The 24,545-nt window shown below is 39.2% G+C and overlaps 1 protein-coding gene across 1 annotated transcript in view; it reads left to right on the top strand.

Annotated features, from left to right (window-relative positions):
* The window catches only part of hoxb1a (homeobox B1a), a 116,496-nt gene extending 92,379 nt beyond the window's left edge, over nucleotides 1-24,117 (top strand). Inside the window, exons 2-3 of the mRNA XM_031751828.2 lie at nucleotides 20,245-21,927; nucleotides 23,440-24,117. Coding sequence (XP_031607688.1) covers nucleotides 21,099-21,927; nucleotides 23,440-23,786 — 1,176 coding nt within the window. The 5' untranslated portion in view covers nucleotides 20,245-21,098 and the 3' untranslated portion in view covers nucleotides 23,787-24,117. The remainder of the gene's footprint in view (nucleotides 1-20,244; nucleotides 21,928-23,439) is intronic.
* The last annotated feature ends 428 nt before the right edge of the window (nucleotides 24,118-24,545 follow it).

The following is a 24,545-nucleotide window of genomic DNA, read 5'->3' as shown; positions in this document are numbered from 1 at the left end:
GTCATTTTAATAAATTGTTCTCCCTTGTCTTGGAAATCAACGAGCAAAGAAAATAATCACTCTGACACAAATCTCAAATTATCCACACTGTATAAAAAAATAAAATAATCTGTTTTCTGTGATACAGAGTTAGTGTAGGGTTAGGGTTAACATCTGTGATGACTCAGACATCAGATGGGTAAAAGAAGATTCCCAAGAAAATCCTTAGGTGTCTTTGTTTTGTTAGTCTTTGAGGAAAACTAACATTAAAACAGTCCCGATCAAACTTTTAAGACTACTTGAAAAAGGTCAAAAAATCATGTTTTGCATGGTTGAATCTTAACAAGGTTCCAAGTAGCGCTTTTAGCATACAAGAAGAAGAAACCGGAGTGAGATAAAACAAAAAACCCATGCCCCCCCCCCCCAAAAAAAATACAAAAAACAGAAATCAAAGCTCCAAACACGAACTCAGTAATGAGTAGCTCCACCATTATTGTTGATCACTTCAAAAATTAATTGGGGCATCAGTGATGCAAGCGTTTCCATGAGCTAAGTGGGAACATTTCTCCAAGTGGTGAAAACTGTCTGGAACTGTTGTCCATTTTTGTAAACTTCCCTTGCCATCCATCCCCAAAGGTTCATGAATCAACATTTTTGCACAGATTTTGCCTTTTAAAGGGATGTGATCCTAAACTTTTGATCAGCTGTAAAACAGCTTTTTTCAGTTTAAGAGTTGTTTTCAGTAAATTGCGTGCTCAAAAAAATGTCTTGTCTCATTCCCATTTCTTCTTGTTGCATGTTGAAGCTCTACTTGGAACCTTGTTAAGATCAAAACATGCAAAATATGATTTTTCAAGTGGTCTTAAACTTTTCATCGAGGCTCTATAAAGACCAGGCACAGGCCTTATGCCAAGCTAAATTTCACTGTACAAAAAATTAAGAGATGTGCACACTAAGCGGTTTTGTGCTTTAAAGTTCGTTTGTTTTTTGTTTGTTTGTTTGTTTGTTTTTGGTAAGAGCAGTTTGAAAAAGTTCCTGGTATGTGTGGTTGTTATGATGCTTTTGTCTCACCCTTCCTATATTGTGAATAGTGTATCTGTCAAAATATCCAATCTTATCTTTATGTCTTAAAAAGAAAATGGACTGGTTCTTTTATAGCGCTTTTCCACTCTACCTGAGCACTCAAAGTGCTTTCATACAACGTACCTCGTTCACCCATTCACAGCCACTGTTTTTGTGTTTAAGTATTTACTATTTAATACTCACTGTCCAATAGATGCATTGGAGAGCAGCTTGGGGTTGATTACTTGCCCAATGATATTTGGCACCCACAGTAAAACAAAAAAATAAATAAATAGTTAAAGTTAAAGATTTTTTTATTTTTTTCAAAGTTAAAAAAAAGTATACTGCTGCTGTAAGTGATTTTATATAATTCTTCACCTTTCATTACTACACAGTGGTTGAATGACAACAATTAAACAATCTTAAACAATGAGAGCACACTTCCTGTGTCTCAATATTTAATTCTGCTAGGTTTACTGTGAAACAGTGCACAAGTAGTCTAGCTGTACCAGGATGGCATGTCCATAGGTCCATTTACAAGAAATTCTTCTGTGTCTCGAAGCACAGTCTCAATACTGTGGTAGAGATACCAGGGGATAGGCTACATGGGGAAAGCAGGACAAGACAGAATTGTACAGAGACATCAACTGAGCCTCAGGATCAATGTCTTTATGCAAGGAGGAACAGAGCAAATACTGCCAGTTTTTTAGTGGGACATCTTCTCACAGTCCAGCACCATGCAAATTGTCTGACATTCCCCAAAGAATACTGGAGCTGCCTGGTCTGCCACTGGTATCTCGTTCTCTTCATAAATAAGAAAAGGTTCACGCAATTTCAGACAAGATGAGCTCCAGCTACTTGCTCAAAGTGTTTTTCTTCCTTTTATAATCTTTTGCTAGGATTTATTTGTTGAATTAAATTCTAAAAAAACAGTAGTCAGTGACTAAAACAATGTACTTTACATTAATATATATATATATATATTTATATCACCAATTAAAGCAGCAAAATACTGGCAAACACCAGATGGATGAATCTGTGTAAATCCAAAAAAGCATTTGTACTGAATGCTAACTACTGTGTATAGGTAGCTGAAAAGCTAAACATCACCTCAGTCATTAGCTTTGCTAGCAAGCCCACTCCCCTCTTAATATAAGAAGAGGGAAGAGTTGCTTCAATAGTTCAATAATAGTTAGTGGACAGCTGTGTTAACTATATGCAATGTGTCAAGTTATATTGCTGGAGTAAAGACTGTATATTACATTAGTAAGCTATTGCTACTGAACTTAACTTTGGTATACTTGCTTTGCAGATGCAGCATGTTTTGTTGTGCCTACTGGGGATTGTAAATGGTACTTTTGCCTCTCTCAGAATTAGTTACTGATGTTTTTACAACAATTTTAGATTATTTTTTCTGAAAGTAAACACTGGTTGGTTTTGTAAGGTCCATGTGCGGTCCATTTCCTAAAATCTGCAATACTGCAAAAAGTCTGCAAAAAGTATTCCCATGTCCATTATTATTATATTATTATGTTAATAAAGCACAAGGTCCAGTTAGCTTTGCAAAAAATAGCTGGTACAAATGTCCCCCAAGAGTTACTTTTTACTTTCTTACTTACATTTCGTAACGTGTACTTTTTCGCTTTTACTTAAGCAAATAATTTGAATCAGTACTTCAGCTTTTACCACAGTATTTCTGCCATGGGTGTCTGTAAGTGCAGTGTCTGTACTTTTGCCACCTCTGGTACCGATACCATTAAAAGATTATAAACAGCAGGAGATTTGTGTGGAACTCCTGTTTTCATCTCCTGTTTGGATATTCACTCATGTGTCATTCTACATACTTATTATAAAGTGCTTCATTAGGAAGGAATGGTTTCTCAGTTTACTCTTCTGCTGTACATTAGTAGGCAAGTATTGCATGAACTAGAAGGATAATTCAAACTATTCTAAAAAATATTTAACTGAAAAGCTATTCGAATCACCATATAAGAAGTATATTAACTATGAGACTAGGCTGTGCAACATGCAGTTAAACACAGTTGCAGTTACCCACAATCTCTCTTTCTTCTGTAAACATTCATCTAAGTGTGTCTTGTAGACAAAGAGATTACAGCAATAATATGTCTCCCAGCATCTCTATGCTGGGAGACATATCTTACCTTCTGAGTGGCTGCATGTGTGTATTGGGGACAGAGTGTGTGTGTGTTCCAATAATCTCTCTCTCCTGGCTGTCACCGCCTGTCGGCCTGCTGCCATGCTGTAATATGCGGGCTGCTCCTTTATCTCTTGCATCACCATTGCCATCATTATGATTTCTGCCTGTGTGTATGTGTGTAAGGGTACGTGTGTGATATTGCATAACTCAGGTGTGATAGATCACCCACTTAGCAGCAGTGGTGAAATATGTGAGTAGTGGATTTTTATCATCCTGGTTGTCAAGAGGAAACTTTCCTCTCAAAAGACTCTCATGCTATTGATGCTCCTGCTGCTGCTTCGCTAGCTTTGCTGCTGACCTACGAGTCAAAGGGATGGGCTTAAATAGAAAATGAAACACTCTTTTAAATCGCAGAAGTTTTATACTTAACCTTCTTTCATGTAAAAAAAGAATCAGTTTCCTTACTAGTTAATACAACAACATCACACCTGAATGAAAGCATTATTAGACAGCAAGACACCAAAGAGACACCAACATTCATAGCTAAAGACTACGGCAAAATTAGTTTCATAACCTGGCAATCAAAAAAGTTTACAAAGAAGTGAATATTTTATCGGTATCACATTACTGTGCAAACTGGTTTTCTCACAACACTGGAAACCTCTGTTACATAGCTTATCATTTGATATATTTATACATAATCTTTTCTGTTTATCCAGTTCAGGGTCACAGGGGGGCTGGACGCTATCCCAGCTACCATAGAACTAGAGGTGGGGCACCCTGGACCAGTCACCAGCCTGTCTCAGATAAGGAAATCCATACAAGTATCCATACAAGTATCCATACAAGAGACCGGTGGGATTGCTACATAAAATAGTAGAAATTCCCCCTAAGTTACATATTGAATTGAATAAAACTGTATTTTGTGATAAATCCTTTAATTTTGATCCAGTAATGGGCTAAAATGAGATAAGTTTTGCATTCTAGAAAATTTCTACCACCCCTATTTTCTATTTATTTATTTGTTTGTTGTTGTGATTAAGCATATCAACTAGCTAACAGCGTGAACAGGGCAAACAATACTGTAGCAGGGGGATGTACAACTAATAATAAATAATAACAAGTCCTCCATTCTAATCACCTTATTGGTTGTATATCTCTGTCATAGGAGAATGTAATAATTGCAGGGAACAGAAAAATCAGTAAAATAAATAATCCTATGGTAAAGACTTTAACTATTTATTTAAATACTAATATTATGTCAATAGTACATTTAGGGAATTATGCAACTGTCCTTCTTCTCTGCTTTGAAAAAATTATGTACTTATGTAAGTATTTTGAGTCTAATTAAATTACCAAAAAAGCCAAGGCACGATAAACAAACTTAGAGGTGCATTTCACTGATAGTATCATTGACAAAAGAAAAAATTCTTGTTCAAATCCACTGTTGTTTGATGACCCTCCTATCCACCCTGACCTACTCTTTATGCTGATTTTGGGGATCTAAAGACAAAGTCACCTGACTTCATCTTTTGTTCCCATGAAAATTGCTATGGCCACTAGAGGGTCCTGTCACTTGAGCCAAACCAGACATCATTTCAAGGCATTCCTGAAATGACTGATGGTCACATAATTGTTTTCTTTTTTAACCCCTTCAACATTTGCTGTGACACTGTAAGAGTTTAAAACAGAAAACCCCAAACCTACCTATTTATTATAATAGGATGTTAAGGTTATTTGGAGCAGTTTGGAAGGATAACCTGCTCTGTATACAGCTCCGGTAAACAAAACTACACTTCTGCTTGTGGTGTCAATGAGTGCAGCTTTTGAATTTCATTTGGACCTGAACATTTGGTTTTAGCAGCTTTTCTATGAGTAACTGTATGATGAGTTCCACTGCTGCTAGCCTAGGATATTCATGATTTACAAATTATTTATAGATGCTGTTCAGGTTACCGGGCACCCAAAAATGAAGAAAGCTAAAAATAAAGAAAGTTTTATTAGAAACAGAAAACACAGAGCCTGTATTGAAGTTCAGTATTTTATTGGCCTCAATATCCACCCTGACCTTCTCCTTATTCCAGTTTTGTGGCTCTGTGACTGTTACTGGATTTCCTCTTTTGTCCTATCATTACCAGGGCCACTGGACCATTCTGTCACTTGAGCCTAACCAGATGCGGTTCTGAAGCATTCCACTGCTGGAATGGCTTATTATGTCTTTCATAACTGGAACAGCTTACAAAAAACAAACAAAAAAAACTCAAAAAGATAATTTTGAGAGTTTTTGAAAACTGTTTTGAAATTCTATTTAAGCACAGTTTCAAAACACAAGAAGTTCTCTGCACGACTGTCTGATAAACTGACAGCTATCAGACAGTCTTGAGTTAGATTGGTTAACTCAAAGTTGTCAGTTTTGTTAGACTGCACGGATCGGTTCCTAGATTTGTGCTAGCCACATGTCAAGCTCTGAAACTCGTGTACATGTCAAGTTTATTTGGTATTGCCATATTTTTGCCATAGATTATTTTCAAACCTAATTTTATCATCTGATATGATCAGATGCACTTGTTATTATCTGCTTAAATATACAGCAACATATTTGAAATCATATATCACAGCACATATCCTATAATGCCAGAGAGGGCAACATTCTTAGTACTAGATAAAAGGCACTCAATAATGCAGGTATAGAAAATGACTTTCAAGATTGAAGCTGTTTGTTTTTAATCTTACAATAAGGGACAACATAGGGGATTCACTGAAAGTCTCTCCAACCTGCCATCAGGTAAACTAATGTGCATTCTTGGCATAATTACAACTTATTTAAACAGTTTTGGGACCTGAACAAAAGGTCTGTCCAGTTTGTTTGAAAGCAATAAAAAAATAAAAAAAAAAAAGGTGTTATAAAGAGCAGAGTCACAACTAAAGAAAACAAATGTGTAACTGGGGTTTAGAGTGTGTGCATGCTCTGTGCTTGAGTCACATACATGTGTACAGTGACAGAATCAGTTCCACTGTATGTTAATGGTAGGTAAACTACCTTCCATTCACTCTTGTATGTGAGCCAAAGAGAGGTGAGCAATACCTATGAGGGTGCCATCAATATACAGTTTGTTGTGGATGTGAGAGCAAAGATTGGACAGCTTTCCCCCCACCCTGCACAGACACACACACAATTCTGTATATTGAATTGTCAAGTGGTAGCCTTGGAGGACACACACCAAACACAAATCACTCTCCGCATGTGCACAAAACTCCCTCATGCACTCTCTTGCTAATAGGTCAATAAAGAGCCATTCCATGGGATTACTGGTATTTGCCAAGGGACCAACACAGACAATTGTCAGTCAATTCAACTGCACTAATTAACTGCCACTAAATAGACTGCTGAGTGGTCGACTCATACCACTAACCAGCAGCCAAGAACTGAGAAAAATCAAATAATGATGATACATCTAAAAATGCATGGTGGAAACACTATGATGTTTATGTGTGATGTATAACATCACACATTAAAGGGGTGCTCCAGGTTTTTATAAGACATTGACAGAGTTGAAGGTAATTAACCTTTTTTTGAAATACTATACTAGATAAATTGTTTGTTACCCAAAACACTCTTTTTTTGCAGAATTTTGAGTTTTCATAAAATGTCTGTTTATGATGTCTCTCTGTCACAAGGGAAAATTCCAGATTATGTGATTTACTATAGGTGCTTGCTGCAACTTTTAACTGTCCTATTAATCATAGGACACAGATTTTACCTGTGCTTTGATAGCTGTGTCCATCCCTCAGTCTGTTCTTTATCAACAATCATTTAATACCATGTTTACTACAGCAGGGAATTGGACATCCATCCATCCATCCATTTTTATAACTGAAACATTGTGCGATAGTTGGAATACATGCCTGGACAGGCACCAGGCTATCACAGCTCACATTATTTCATCCTTTGCCTGAAATACTTGCTCAGACATGCTGGACTTTTGGCTGTAGGCAGATGATCTCTTTTGTGGTCGTGGTGGTTCTCCTTTTGGTTGTAAATGTGTTGTGAAGACAAGAGCAGCCTAACTGACCGTGTCTTATCGGAGATAGCTGATTGTAGCAAGGCAGCATGAAAACCCCCTCCAGCTCTGACATTTCTCTTCTGTTCTCCACTGTTGTCTCACATCACCATTCTGTGTGCAGGGGAACACTACATAGTTACTCTGACCTCCAACATTTGACTTCAGTTTGAAGAGTATAAAATGTATAGCTACTACATCGATTGTTCCAAGAAGTGAACTTGTATTATTTGCTGGTACTAATAGGCTTCTTATTTTGTTGAAGCTAGGTTAAGATGTGGCTTCATGCTGACAAAGAACACTACAGATGGGATATTTGCTTTGAGAGTATTGTTGGAGAGGAGGGTTTCACAAAATTTAAAGAAGTCCATTTGTCTTCTTTTTCAGGCTCTTTAGACCACCATGACTTGGATGACAGTGGTGAGATGTGCAGTAGGAGTGACAGATGGGTTCAAGGTGGGGGTGGGATTACATCAGGGACTGGCTCTGAGCCTCTTCTTGTTCTCAGTGGTGATGGACAGGTTGACAGATGAGGTCAGGCAGGAGTCTCAATGAAGTATGATGTTTGCAAAGGGCATTGTAATTTGTAGTGAGAAGTAGGAAGCAGGTGGAAGGGAGCTTGAAGAGGTGGAGGTATGCACTGAAGAGAAGACGAATGAAAGTAGAGGCAAGACAGGATATATGTGTGTGATTAGGAGGGAGATAGTTGCCTCAAGGCACTCAAGGCCCAACACCCCAAAAAATACAGACAAAAACATCAACAATCAAATGACCCGCTTTGAGCAAGTACTTGGGAAGGAAGAAACTTCTGCCAGAATCAGGCTCAGGGAAGGGCGGCCATCTGCTGCAAGGGAAGGAAGAGAGGACAAAAGAAAGTTGTGGAAGAGAGCCAAAAATTAATAATAACTAATGATTAAACGCAAAGTGCTGTATAATCTCTCGGGCTCTCTCTATGACTTATGACTTTTGTGTTGTGTTGTGATCAAAAAACATCAAGATCATTTTCTTCTGCATGTCAAGGAAGCTTTTATTAGTGGTTCCCGTACACTTGAGCTCCTTCACTGTTACAAATGGTGACCCTTCAACTTGGCTCTCATTTTGTGAAGGCAAGGCAAGGCAAGTTTATTTATATAGCACAATTCAACAACAAGGTGATTCAAAGTGCTTTACAGACATTAAAAAACAAAAACAAATAAAAAGCATGATTTCAAATTGAGAAAAAAAAAGGAAGGAACAGTAGATAAAATCAGTAGTTAAAATGTAAGTTTTGAAATTTAAGCTTAAAAATGTGGATTTGGTGCTTTATTCAAATGCAGCTGAGAACAGGTGAGTCTTCAACCTGGATTTAAATAAACTGAGTGTTTCAGCTGATCTGAGGCTTTCTGGGAGTTTGCTCCAGATATATGGAGCATAAAAGCTGAATGCAGCTTCTCCGTGTCGGGTTCTGACTCTGGGAACTGATAAAAAAACGGATCCAGATGACCTGAGGGATCTGGAAGGTTCATACTGGGTCAGGAGGTCACTGATGTATTTTGGTCCTAAACCATTCAGAGCTTTATAGACCAGCATCAGAACTTTAAAGTCTATCCTCTGACAGACAGGCAGCCAGTGTAAAGACCTCAGAGCTGGACTGATGTGGTCCACTTTTTTGGTCTTAGTGAGGACTCGAGCAGCAGAGTTCTAAATGAGCTGTAGTAGTCTGACTGATTTTTTAGGTAGACCTGTAAAGATGCTGTTACAGTAATCAAGCCTACTAAAGATGAATGCATGGACTAGTTTTTCCAGGTCCTGTTGAGACATCAGATCTTGTATCCTTGATATATTCTTGAGGTGATAGTAAGCTGACTTTGTTATTGTCTTAATGTGTTTTTCTAAGTTTAGGTCTGCATCCATCACTACACCCAAATTTCTCGCCTGGTTTGTGGTTTTTAGGTGTATAGATTGAAGTTCTCTGGTGACCTGTAATCGTTTTTCATTGGCACCAAAGATTATTACTTCAGTTTTGTTTTTGTTTAGCTGGAGAAAATTGTGGCACAACCATTCATTAATTTCCTCAGTGCATTTACCAAGAGCTTGTACAGGGCCTTGGTCTCCAGGTGACATTGTGATATATATTTGTGTGTCATCTGCATAGCTATGATAGTTTATTTTGTTGTTCTTTATAATGTTCTTTATAGTGAAGAGGAAGAAACTGTGGAAAACTGTTTGATGATAGCTAAATGAACTTTCATCACAGGTAACTTGATGAAAGTCAGGTCAGCTGAAATTGCAGAGGCATAAGAGCTCATGATGAGACTCAAAGCAGTCAAAGCCTTTAATACACAAGAAGATGACCTTCATCTCATTTTCACTGTTTCACTGTTGGTTCTGTTTTTCTTACCATTTGATATACAAATGATAACTAAATTTTAAAAAAAAGCATTAATGAGATCACTATCATGAAAGTATCCACATTCATCGATTCAACTATAGCCAAACCACAGTTTTTTTGGTCCAGTCAATGTCAAGAGATTAAAACTGAAAAAATAGTATATTTCAAAACAACAAACGTTGACCAAAGTACTGCAAAATGTTACAGAAGCCAAAAAAAAAAAAGAGAAATAAAGATCTTAATCCTCAGCGATTGTGAACAATAATGATAACATTTAATGCTATCAAAATGTTAGATTTTTGGCTTTGAAAAATGTTCTTAACATTTGTGGCAATCAGGGGATAATTTTTTTTTTTTTTTTAAAGTGCTTTTCTTTTTCTTTAAAATACATGGTAGTAATTACAATTATAAATAACTGATGGTAACCTAGATCCCACATGGTTAATAATAAAGTCGCAACTCAAACTGGATCAAAAAAGTGTGAAAAACTGTTTTAAATTTAGGCACCATCAGAGCAATCTCATTAAATGATCTAAGATATGTGACAAACTACTGTCCGTTTAGGTCACATGTATGGCATGTTTCAAAAAACAGGAAGAACTGTCTAATAACATACTAACTACATTGCAGATCATATCTCACTTTTCTGCCTTGGTGCTGTTTGGCCCCAGGTTTGTTGATTGATTTACAACAGCCAGTGGTAGCAATACTTAGAGGTTATAACATGCAAGTATTCTTTTGAATGTGTCTTCCTTTTTCCAAACATGGTATGTTGAAAAAAAGAAAGAAAAAAAACCCAGTTATATTGCATTAAATTAAAAAAACTGTGTTAGATGGAATCAGCATGCTGGATCTGTGAATTTGAAATGTGAATGATGATGTCCCGAAAAGGTACGAAAACAATGACGTAGAAGATCTACTTCTTCTCATCATGACTTCATAAATGCAGAAAATGTCAATATCGCTTTAATTTCATTAGCAGGTTTATTTAATGTCATCCGATGGTGTGCAAACTTGGAAAAGAAATTAAAAACGAGAATGTCAGCGATGCAGACCATTTCTCTCTCTTTCTTATCAGCTGAAATGTGTGTAAATGTTATTAATAAATTCTGTTTAATATCTGCATCAGTGTTTCAGGTTACAGAATTAATGCAACTATGTAAGCAGTCTCCTCTGTTTCCTTCACTCAGTCAGTGCTTTGCTTTCACTCTGTCTCCTATATCATCTTTCATGATTTTCTGAAAGCCCCTCAGATCACAGACACATGCACACACACACACACGCACGCACGCGCGCGCGCACACACACACACACACACACACACACACACACACACACACACACACACACACACAATTGCATCCACGTGCATGTACAGACAAACAGACACACACATATCTCCACTCTTTTCCAGGAATACTGGAGCACAACTTCCTGATTCTGGAGCCCTTCGGCTGACAGGAATATTAAAATGAGAGACAGACAAATAAAGAAAACTGAAGAAGAAGCATCTGAAATCAGACTGATACATTTCTTTGAAGAAGGGATTAAAGTTACAGTCAATCACAGTAAATCAGCTTTCTGTTTTGTCTCTGCCTCTTAATTCTACCTTTTAACCTATTTAAATTTAGTCCTGGATAGACACCACAAAAATGCAAACACTCAGAAACATAAACAGATAGTTGGAGGTAGTTTGGTGCTGAGCTTATAACTAAGACTCTCTGCCATACCTGAGACAAGCCTCACAGCTCACCAGCCCTCCCAGCTAGAGACTCTGGTAAGTGGAAAAAGATCAGCAGAAAAGCGATTTTCTGTACATGCTTTAACTTCATATTTCAACAGGTTTGCACATTTATTTCATTTTTTTCCAGGACAGCAAAAATGACTAATAATACAGGTCATTAGTGGGCAGCAGTAATATTCTATAACTTCCAACCTAACCTACACACCTGCTGCTCATATACTTATCAAGCTGCCAGTATTTAAGAAGCAGCTCTAGCCACTACTCTTTGCCAGATTGGTACCAATGGTTGTGGAAGTTGGGCTCCTAAATGTTCCCTGTGTGTTCTTGAAATTTTAATGTTCCTGTTTCCTCAAGTGTGGTCATTTCCTGTGGGAAAACGTACCTTTTGCCTCAGTACTGGTCTGATGCTCTGTGGAAGAATTTGCTCAGAACTCAGCTGGTACCTGGTACAGGCAGATAACTCATCTGCCTGTCTGTACCACTGTTGTCACCCACATGAGGAAGCTTGACCAGGGTATCCATCACCCTGTATCTCTCAACTAAGCACTAGGACCAATTCATATTCAAGTCCTCACCTTCCATCTAAAGGACAAACGAACTTCAAGGCACAAATTCATGCAAGAGACTTGGTTTGAACATTTTTACATTTTTGAAATTCAATTCAATTTTATTTATATAAAGCCAAATCACAACAACAGTCACCTTAAGGCGCTTCATACCTGTAAGTTAACAACCTCGTTAACCTACAATAATGCAGAGAAAACAGAGAACCCCAACAATCATATGGCCCCCCTATCAGCAAGCGCTTTGGTGACAGTAGTAAGGAAAAACTTGCTTTTAACAGGAAGAAGCCTCCAGCAGAACCAAAAACTAGTTTTTCTGCGTCACTGTGAGACAGGATGCTTCTAATTCTAGAGATATTGCTCAAATGAAAGAAAGCAGCCCTACATACATGTTTAATATGTGCATTGAAGGACATATCCTGGTGCTTTCTGGCTCTTTAACACACATCAAACAACTTACATTTATATAGTACTTTTACAGTTTTACTAGCCAAAGCCATGATTTAAAAATTTACATTCATACATTGCTTGTAAATACTGCTACACTATGCTTTTCCTACCACAAATTCACTTCTTTCACTATGTCAGCTGTGTTCCTTTCAGCCTGTATAGTGTTTAACAACACACTATTTTTTTTTCAAACAGAAAAATAGGAAGGAATTATATAAATATAAATATTTTCAAATTGGTCATATATTGTCTACTTTCTGACAGTAGACCTGTCCATGTTGTGTTTGGTCACAAACATGGACAGGTCTGTGCTATGTGAAACTCAGGGTTTATTTAAGGCTGACTTTAAAAGCAACTTTCATGTTACCACTTATCAGGATTACCATGTTAGGCTAAGTGACACAAGATAACAGATGGATATCTTTGTAAAGTTGAACCCTATAGTGCAGGCTCCACGGGGATGTGAAGAGTTGTAAAAATTGCTATTTCTGTGAAGACAAACAAGTACACCTTTTGACCCAAAATAATCTTTGTCCTTGTCCTTGTAAACAAACTACTGGTTTGTTTACAAGGACACAAGTTTGATGTATATATTGTTATATATGGACCCGGAAATTCATAGTAGTAGTTCCAATGAGCAATAAGTCCACTTTAGGAGACTGAGTAGGAGGCACATAGATTTTTTACCAAACAGGCTGAAAAACTTACATTTCGTTTTCATTAATTTTTTTCATTGAGCCTAAAAAGCTACTTAATGGGCTTTTATGGAAGACTATGGTCTGGTGTCTTGAACCGGTGGCTCTTTTGCCCATGTGAAGAAACACTTCATGCATTTGGAAAAAATATTAAATAAAATAAAAAGAAATTGAATAAAGAAGCAAACACTTATTTTAACATTCAGTTTTATTTTTGATTGCTGTAAGTGATTCATCACATTTTTTAGTAATAAAACTGTATACCCCTAATAGCAAATTTAAAATAGATGTATCCTAAAATAGGATTTAAGTTAGTTAAAGTTAAAAAAGTGTCTGTTTTTAGAGAAATGTTTTATAGAAAACATTGTATTATGGGTCAAGTCATCTCCATTCACACCAGTGGACCATTTCTTTATAGCAATAGCAGATCATGGACCCTTTCAGTAGTTCATGGAGGTTAGTACCATGCAGGAGCTGTTCCACTGAGATATAGCATTACAGAATATTTAGAAGCAATTTTTAATAAGTAAAAAAAGACTCTATGTTAACAGCACATGTAAATTAATTTAAAACATGTTAGTGGAACAGTAAATTAGGATTTGTGTTAATTGATGCCAGAATAGGCTAGCAAACACAATAACAACATTTTTAACATTACAAAATTCACAATGGCTTCAGTTGACCAAGTGAAATATTAGTCATTTTAGCATGTCATTTTCTGGCCTATTTAAATAAATGTACCCACTGAGTATACAGTGGCTTGCAAAAGTATTCAGCCCCCTTGAACTTTTCCACATTTTGTCACATTACAGCCACAAACATGTATCAATTTTATTGGAATTCCACGTGAAAGACCAATACAAAGTGGTGTACACGTGAGAAGTGGAACGGAAATCATACATGATTCCAAACATTTATTACAAATAAATAACTGAAAAGTGGGGTGTGCGTAATTATTCAGCCCCCTGAGTCAATACTTTGTAGAACCACCTTTTGCTGCAATTACAGCTGCCAGTCTTTTAGGGTATGTCTCTATCAGCTTTGCACATCTGAAATCCTTGCCCATTCTTCTTTGCAAAACAGCTCCAGCTCTGTCAGATTAGATGGACAGCGTTTGTGAACAGCAGTTTTCAGATCTTGCCACAGATTCTCGATTGGATTTAGATCTGGACTTTGACTGGGCCATTCTAACACATGGATGTTTTGTTTTAATCCATTCCATTGTTGCCCTGGCTTTATGTTTAGGGTGGTTGTCCTGCTGGAAGGTGAACCTCCGCCCCAGTCTCAAGTCTTTTGCAGACTCCAAGAGGTTTTCTTCCAAGATTGCCCTGTATTTGGCTCCATCCATCTTCCCATCAACTCTGGCCAGCTTCCTGTCCCTGCTGAAGAAGCACCCCAGAGCATGATGCTGCCACCACCATATTTGACAGTGGGGATAGTGTGTTCAGAGTGATGTGCAGTGTTAGTTTTCCGCCACACATAGCGTTTTGCATTTTGGCCAAAAAGTTCCATTTTGGTCTCATCTGACCAGAGCACCTTCTTCCACATGTTTGCTGTGTCCCCCACATGGCTTGTGGCAAACTGCAAACGGGACTTCTTATGGTTTTCTGTTAACAATGGCTTTCTTCTTGCCACTCTTCCATAAAGGCCAACTTTGTGCAGTGCACGACTAATAGTTGTCCTATGGACAGATTCCCCCACCTGAGCTGTAGATCTCTGCAGCTCGTCCAGAGTCACCATGGGCCTCTTGGCTGCATTTCTGATCAGCGCTCTCCTTGTTCGGCCTGTGAGTTTAGGTGGACGGCCTTGTCTTGGTAGGTTTACAGTTGTGCCATACTCCTTCCATTTCTGAATGATCGCTTGAACAGTGCTCCGTGGGATGTTCAAGGCTTGGGAAATCTTTTTGTAGCCTAAGCCTGCTTTAAATTTCTCAATAACTTTATCCCTGACCTGTCTGGTGTGTTCTTTGGACTTCATGGTGTTGTTGCTCCCAATATTCTCTGAGACAACGTCTGAGGCCGTCACAGGGCAGTTGTGGAGCTGTTTTGCAAAGAAGAATGGGCAAGAATTTCAGTCTCTAGATGTGCAAAGCTGGTAGAGACATACCCTAAAAGACTGGCAGCTGTAATTGCAGCAAAAGGTGGTTCTACAAAGTATTGACTCAGGGGGCTGAATAATTACGCACACCCCACTTTTCAGTTATTTATTTGTAATAAATGTTTGGAATCATGTATGATTTCCGTTCCACTTCTCACATGTACACCACTTTGTATTGGTCTTTCACGTGGAATTCCAATAAAATTGATTCATGTTTGTGGCTGTAATGTGACAAAATGTGGAAAAGTTCAAGGGGGCCGAATACTTTTGCAAGCCACTGTAACCTATTGTGTTTAAATGATAACTATAACAATCAGGGAAACAGCTACATTTTTTGTGAAATTTGGCTATATGTGAGAGCATATTTGAGAGATTTTGTAAGTATTTTTTTAGGCTTTGTGGTCTGGGTTTTTTTTGTTTTGTTTTTGTTTTGTTTTGTATTATATTGGAGTTCAGGCCCAGAAGAGTGGAGGTGGAGGACCCAAATGAGACTGAAAACACAAAGTAGATTTTAAAAAAGCCAAAAATCTATCAAATTAATCAAAAGGCTAAATGGGAATTAAAGTGAATACACAACAACACTCACTTCTTTCTTGACCACAGCAGACTGGTACAATGTCCACATTACTGCAGGAACAGTAATGTGATCCAGTCTATCTGTTATTCTCCTGTTCGCCTGTCCCCTTACTTGTGTTTAAAATCCTAAAATACTTAAACTTCTGCACTTGGGGGAGCAAATCATCCCTGACTCAGCATGGGTATTCCACTCTTTTTCAGCTGTGAACCATGGTTTCAGATTTAGAGATATTAATTCTCATTCACCGCCTCGTCAGACTTGGCTGTGAACTGCTCCAGTGTGAGCTGGAGGCCACCGCCTGGTGAAGCCAACAGAACCACATCATCCATAAAAATGCGAGACGAGATCCTGAGGCCACCAAAGTGGAATCCTTTCCCCACTTGTCTAGAAATTCTGTCCTTAAAATTTAAAAACAGAATTGGTGACAAAGCGGAGCCCTGGTGGAGTCACTGGGAGTAATTATGGCTGACTGCCAGCAATTCAGACCAAGAGCTTAATACAGTTATAATAGCTGATACCAACAAACAATAGCACATACTAAACCATAGTACCTCCCATAGTAGCTCAATTAAATGGAGTGAAATGCCTTCTCCAAGTCTACAAAATACATGTAGACTAGTCAGGTAAACTCACATATAGACTTGAATATGTCAAAGTATTCCTTCTATGACAGGTACAGGTAGTGCAGCCACAGATCCATGTAGCTGCCTCAACAATGGAGGTGTGGAACACGTTTAATTTAGACTTGATGTTCCCAGCCTCCCTCATAATGTCTTTGAAGTTCTGCAAGACGTGGAAATTGAAGATTTTGTGGTCAGGGGTCTCTGTCAGACACTCCCTTATCATATGATTGAACGCTTACTATACATTTGAGTGGGCCTCTCCAGCATCCTCCCACACCACTCCATCTCACTATCATGTGGTGCTCATTGAGAGCTCATCTGATGATGTGATTCCAAAATCAATCAGGGAGTCCTGGTGCCACATGCACTTTTGAAAATCCTTAAGTTCAGACATGGTGTTCATTATGGACAAACTGTAACAATAACACAATACCACTCAGGTTCAGATCAGGCAGCCATTCCTGCTAATGTTGTCTACATGAGTGAAGAAGTATCCCAGTAGGACTGGAGTGTCCAGGAGGGGCACTGTAGGAGCCATTTTTTGTTTTGTTACCTAATGTGTGCCACTAGGGGTCACTTTTTGTGTTTTACGGTATGGTGTGTTTATGAGACTGTATTTAAGGTAGACACACATAATTAGTGTCAGGTGTTATTGGTCGGAAAGAGCAAACAGTTTGTGACCACTGCGCTGTTGTCATTTATGATAAATGACACTGGATAAAAAGAACTGTTGAACAACAAATACAACCAATGGAATACAATAAAGATGTTAAATGGACAAGATAAGTATGGCTGGAGTTATTGGAGTGTGGCAAGTTTCATTCATAACAGTGGCATCATGTCACCCCCACCATCAAACACCTCAGTGGCTTCAAGCATAGGCTTAGCCTCTGCTTGATACACCCAGCAGCTCCATGAAGGCTGGGTACTGTTACTCAGTGTATGGACTATATCTATATATCTGACACTATATCTAGTCGGTATCTCTCAACCTCATCCTCTTGCTCAAGCTCCATCCCCACCGGAGAGGTGACGTTCTATGTCCCAAGAGTCAGCCTCAACAGCCAGAGATTGGATTGCCAGGGCCTTCACTGCTTCGCTGCCCAAAACATGTTGCACCTGCCCCATATGTGGCCCATGTTGTGCCTCATGTGGGTGGTGAGCAATGAGGAGTAAGAAAGAAATACAGGTTGATCACAACTGCCTTAGTGAATGAATTATATTAGCCAATTTTTACTATAATTTGGTGGATTGGTAAGTGGTGGTTTAGTTGAAGCTAAATAAAAAAGGGCCTATGCTGTGGCATCACTTTTCTTGTGTTTTAATTTTCTGTGTTAATTCAAAAATAGTAGCACTTTTTACTTAGTTTGCACATTTACACCTGCTTACTAGATCATGTGGCATTATCATGTGTTAACCAGGTACAAACCTGTACAAAAACACTAACATTACAGAATTACATGGATATAAAAAACTAAACATGGGGACACAGTCGAGTTTGACCAGTTGACCCCTCTCTCTCTCTTTTTCTTTCCTTTAGGCTCCCCACCACCCAGGCAGCTGTGTAGGCGTCATTTAATCTTTTTCTTATCCTGGTCTATTCCTGTAGACATCCTGCCCACTCATTCTGCCTCTCTTTCCTTTCAGCCCCTCGCTGATTATTAACCTCCCTCCTTGTCACTCGCCCACGCCGCTCGTTCTGATTTTGTCATAGCGGCACGGCTGCAGTACGCCTGCTGTCAGGCACTTCACACAGGCTCTGGAAGGGAAAAATTGATGATGGGTTCATTGGAGGCAGTTATAATGGAGGCTAATGACCAATGAGAATGTGTCCAGGCTGTGAAGTACACACTTGAGGAACAAATGTTTAATACATATGAATGTAAGAAATGAAGAGATGTTGTTCCCTTTTCTCCTTGAAAGCATATAACAAAGCCATATAAAGACTGAAATGAATTAAAAGTCCTATTCTGAAACATTTGCAGAAGAAAATATAATATCCACTGAAAAGACTTCTTCCAAAAAACCTCAACGATTGCACAGTTGTAGGCTGTTGATATATACACATGTACACACACGCACACACAGAAAGTACATTGTGTTGCCATTCCTGCTTCCTGCTCTGCTGGACCAGCAGGATTTGGCCCACTAAAATGCCTCCTGTCTACTTTAACCTCATTTGTGTAACAGATCAGCTCATTCATTCAATTAGCACACACTCTCACACAGGCACCTGCACATGCACATTCACTCATCGGAAATCTATGGCTTCCCAATGCAATTGTTGAAAACTCCCAAAAGTCCCTTGCAATTGAGCTTTCTGATCAATAAGAGCCCTTTAGTCCATAGAAAGATTTTTTCTGTCCTGTCGAGAGAAATGTTTGTTATAAAAAACAGCTAACTTTACCCCAAAATGGCTAAACGTGTTCCTAGTGTTTAAGTTATATTGTATGTGATTAGCTACATGTATGTATTACTTGGCTTATAATTATGCATTCTGTAAGTGCATAAGTGGCTGTTACAGGAAGACGAGTCAGTACAACATCCACATACAGACAAATGTCAGAGCTGAACAGCTGGTGCTCAGCACAGTGTCACGCCTTATCCAATGATTTGCTCATCACATATTGCGTTGTAGTTAATAGTTGATCACTAGTGGAAACTGCATAGGTAACCTAATTAATTTTTTTCAAGTAATTTTTGAAGACCTGTTCGCAACAACAGTCATCCCATTGTCTGTATGCTGTAAGATAAGACAATGTAATATTTTAGGAGCAGCCATCTGCTATAAACAGTTGGGGGTTGAGGGAAAAGAAAATACACAAAAGACATGTGTATTTACTACACCATCCTATGTCAATGAACAGTTTTTTGCTGTCATTGGTAGCTGCTTCTATCCTTCATCTCAAACTTAAGATATGTTTTACCTGACACCTGTCCACTCCTCATCAACACAAGTGACAGAATTGTTATTAACATGCCAAAATCAGGTTGAAACACTTTCCATAGATGCCTTTCCTCACATTTAAAGAGTCTCCTTTTACAGTATTGCATATATGCCATGTGGTGAGGGAAAGAGAGCTATCTAAGTAGAGTATGCAGTAAGTCAGAACTAGAGTCTTCAATACTGAAATCTAATTTTGAAATAGATGATTGTAATTTGTGTCATCTGTGGGGTTTTTTACAGAACAGCTGAGGTAGCGCAGGGTTTAGGAAGCTTTCAAACACTAAGGAGCTATGTTAAAAGATAATTCTAAGTTCTTTCAACATGGACCCTATTTTACTTGCTACAAATAAGTACAATAACATGAACAATGTTTATTTTGAAGAAATTTAAATGAGAACAAACAGTTACATCACTTACCAAACTAAACACATTTCCTGTTTTAGCACTCTCTCTGTCTATTGGTTTTATTGTTACGTGCTCAGTGTTATTGTAATGCCTGCTTCCAAAAAAGGGCGCTATATCACTGTCGTTTTTCCGTCCACATATACAGTAGGTTTGGATATACCCACAGGCTCAACAGTGGACTTTGAATTATCACTGACTTTGATGTAGTGTTGTTCTGTGTTTCTGAATTGCAATTTATACTGGAGTGCAACGTTATACTAGCTGAGCATGGACAAAACTATAATAAATTAGAATTTTTGCTACACAATTTTTATTGTGTAGTAGATGTAGAACCAGTATTAGTTGTTGTATTAATATTTAATAAAGGGATAGTAGCATGGTACCAGTGTACTGTATTTAGTTGATTTAGTTTCAGTCTTCTTTCTTTGAGCTTTTTGCAGGAGGAGGTCTGGAAGCTGCAGGCCGGCTCACAGGTCCTCTTTTATTCTCTGCCTCTCTCTTTGCTCTGACAGATCCGTGCTGATATCAGATTGATGGGCCGGTTTGATTGAAGTCTCTTTGTCGTGCTAATGTCACCGCGAGTGATGGATGAGGTAAATGGGCCAACTCAACGCGCGTGCGTGTAAACTCGACTCCAGAACCGAAAGAAAGAGCCTCTCCCCTCCTCCCGTACACACACACACACACACACACGACTTCCCTCGCTCCCGTGACCAGCTAACAAACTTCTGGCCTCCGGTCACCATAGGCGACGAGCCACGTGACCTGCCATGGAGGTAAGAAAAGAAGTGACACGGTAAAACGGAGAGAGGGAGACAGTTGAAGAGCAAGAGCCAGAGAAAATTGGAGAATTTGAAGAAAGAAGACAGACTTTAGGAAGACTGGGTGTAACCTGTGTGAAGCTGAAAACGTGACTGTACTCTTTTCAGTCCTCTCCCGTTGTTTTCCACTGTCACTGACGAGCCTTTGAAACACAGGTTGAGTTACTGACAGAGTAGGGCCTTTAAAACACACACACAAACACTGCAGCAGACCACATGCGTTTCTGTTTTGGAGACGTAAAGCTTTCGCATTTTTTCATTCAAATTGGAAATGTCTACAGTTTTTTACTTGTAATGTAATTTTTTTGCGACTTTTTTTATTACTTTAAGCGTTTTTCAATTAAAAAAGCAACACGATTTTAGTACTGCTTTTTGCGCACAACAGGGAGATTTTAAATCATACTGCCGACTATAGGAACAACTTTCAAATGGATTTTTTAGTTATTTGATTTTTGCTTTTCAACGAATTTCTATTAACCTCGGTCGTGTTTCTTGCTGATAACAAGTCGAGACATTTTACCAATTCCCTGGTGCTTCGGGTCTGCATGGACAACATGAACTCCTTTGTGGAATACTCTATTTGTAACCGACAACCAACTGGCATTTATTCTGCGCCTAAATCTGGATACCACCATCATCACCTGCACCATCACCTTCCTCTGGATCAGCGTCAGGGATTCCCCGTGAGCATCCAAACAGGTCTCAGCGGTTCTCCTGTCCCCGGGTCCAGAAATGACAACAGAGACGTAGGAGCGAGTTATACCGCGGATGGAGGGATGTACGTGGGCGTTGGGGCGGACACCGCCAGCGGAGGAGCAAGTCAGCATCATCAGCAACATCCTCCTCAACATCACGAACAGCATACGCACAGCGGCTACCAACATCCAACACATCACAATCACCCTCAGCTTCACCAGAGCCAAAGCCTGCAGAGTGTAATACCTTCTCCTTATAGTAACGGCTGTAACACGGGGGCCTATGTGGGCCAGGCATGCACCACAAACTCTGAGTATGTTGCTGCCACAGGCGCACCAAACTCCGTCCATCCGCAGTATTTCATGGAGGATTCTTTGGCCTCCACCTACTGTCATCAATCAAGCTTCCCTAACTCGGCCTCAACCGTCGGCCCCAGTTACAGCTCTCTTACCGGGGTCTACTGCGGGCCTCAGCGCACCCTTGCTGGGTCACAGTACCCGCAGCAGATCGGCGGGGGGGTTCTTGACGCTGGAGGCTACCTGGAGCTTTCGCCTGGGGGAGGCTACGGGGAGCTGCCGGTATCTCAGGATCGTGAAAGAGGGGACGATGAGGTCCAGCAGGCCGGGCAGGGGCAGACCTTCGACTGGATGAAGGTGAAGAGAAATCCACCGAAGACAGGTGAGGGAGGGTTCACTTATCCGTTTAACGTCATATAAAACCTTATCGTGAGATTAAGTCTGCAGTCCGTCAAAAGTTCCGTATAATATGTAACCTTGACGTCCAACAGAAATGATAGCATGTTTTTCATATGAAATGCAGTCAAAACTAAATACATAAAACAACAGAGCGGGGGAATTCGTTTTAAGACGGCCAATGAGGACTGAATGTAGCTTGCAGTCAGGAGCATAATTTGTAGATCAGAACATTATGGTACAGAGAACAACATTGTTTGATCGAAATGATTTTTACAACATTATTTTATCCTTTCAGAGTAAATACATCATATTTTTACCACTACTTTCTTTGTGCGGATGTCAGGCTTTTATTTTTATTTGCGTACTTATTTTTATTTTTTTTTACTTATCTTAATTACTCAAAACGTCAAAGAAGAGGAAAGAGAAAGAAAGAATAACAGTTGTGGCTTTCCAACATAAATAAGGCCCATAATGAATTACTGCAATTCGTTGTTTCGAGCACTTAAAAAGAAGACAGAAGTTCCCATATAAAAAAAAAAAAAAGAGATTGCTCGTTAATACCATCCAGCACGACTAACTGGTCCCAGATAAATTAGGCCTTTAAATGATTTCATTTTAAATAACACAGTATACAGAATACACAGTATTTTTATTAACAGAATGCTTTGTTGCATTTAAGAACGCTTTGGACTTTATTACTGTGACACAGTTAATTGAATGGCACCAAAAGTACAAATCAGAGTCGTTTTTGGACTTCACTATGCAGTCATATCTGTAGATACTTTGGTCTGGGTCAGCTGCGCCCCGGGAGTGTGAGGCCTCTCTCTCTGTGTCTTAATGATTATAGCAGACAGGTTATTTCTCCGTTGGAAGTCTTTCCTGCTTTGTTATCTTTAAAAGCAGCCCCTCCATTAACCACCTCCACCACCAACACCGACACCCCCGTGCTGCTTCTCCATCCCTGCAGTGAAAGACATAAGGCCCACTGATGTCCTTCACTGCCCTTTTTTTTTTAAACCTCATCTTTGTGATGCACTTTGTATTTATTTTGATGTCATTTAATAAATCATGGATATCAAATCACAAACCAAACTCTGACTAAAGCTAAACATATCTCTATTTTCTAATTAATAACGAACAGTAACGTCTTGATGCATTCTCAATCATCCAGGAAAGTAAATCTCCAAAAGTTGAATCTGTTCATCTGGACGTAGCGTTTTGTGGGAGAAACGTTTCGTCACTCATCCAAGTGACTTCTTCAGTCTCAGCTGACTGCAGGTTGTAAATGTACTGTTTATAAGGTTTGGGGAAACCTGCAGTCAGCTGAGACTGAAGAAGTCACTTGGATGAGTGACGAAACGTTTCTCCCACAAAACGCTACGTCCAGATGAACAGATTCAACTTTTGGAGAACGAACAGTAACAACCAGCGCTTTTCTTATTACACAAGTAAAACATAAAACATTCGTCTAACAGCTTGTCCATCTCTCTCGTAGTCAAAGTGGCCGAATACGGTCTTGCCCACAACAACGCCATGCGCACCAACTTCAGCACGAGGCAGCTGACGGAGCTGGAGAAGGAGTTCCACTTTAGCAAGTACCTGACGCGAGCGCGGCGCGTGGAGATCGCCGCCACGCTCGAGCTCAACGAGACGCAGGTGAAGATTTGGTTCCAGAACAGACGCATGAAGCAGAAGAAGCGCGAGCGGGAAGGCGCCACCGCGTCTGCGCGGCCATTCTCCTCCTCTTCCGGTACCGGCAGCAGCTTGAACAAGGAGCTGGAAGACACTGACCGCTCTTCCGCGTCTACGTCTCCAGGCGCGTCCCCGAGCTCGGAGACGTAATCTGGCTTTGTACCACTGGGATACACTCTTCAACCCATTCTTAAAAGACTGCCTGTTGAAAATTTTTTCTAAGTCCCAGAATTCTATAATGGCCGACCACCCATTCAGATGGACTTTCATGACTCATGTACATGAACATGGAGAAAATAACTTCTCAGTGTATTTTAGAGAAAGAAAAAAATATATATATTAGTGACATAATTGACAGTTACATACAGTAAGTGGACTGATTTGACAAACTAATGGCGCTTATGCCATGGAGATAACAGAAAATGCATAAAAAATGTCTGATTATAGATTTTGGTACAAACTGGATGAGAGGAGCAGTGAATGTTGGGACTTTTAGTGAAAATCATTCATGTTCGGGGTACAGTTCTTATTGATCTTTTGTTAATAGTTTAACATTGTTTTGGGAAAGAAAATCTATTTTAGTCATTCTGTTACAGCATTGAACTTTCTATATTTAAAAAACTCAATCCCATAAAATGCTCTTACTAAATTGCTTTTACTATGTCACTAAAACTCACCTAAAAGCCTTCATGAATGCTGCAAATGTAAATGATCTCGGGGAGACACATACAAAACTGTGAAGATGATGATGTGGGTTCTGAGCTATGTCTGTAACACAGGAAGCCTGATGATGAGAATATAGAGCTATCTGGTACACTTTGAACATACTTTTTTTTTTCCTGTTTCTTACTGTTTCTAGTGTTGGCCTACACGTGTCTTCCTATGCAGCTCTGGTCTTTGCACTATGTG

This window comes from Oreochromis aureus, linkage group 4 (genome assembly GCF_013358895.1).
Source record: "Oreochromis aureus strain Israel breed Guangdong linkage group 4, ZZ_aureus, whole genome shotgun sequence".
NCBI lineage: Eukaryota > Metazoa > Chordata > Actinopteri > Cichliformes > Cichlidae > Oreochromis > Oreochromis aureus.
The sequence above is the reverse complement of the archived record's forward strand: the minus strand, read 5'-3'. Positions and strand labels throughout refer to the sequence as shown.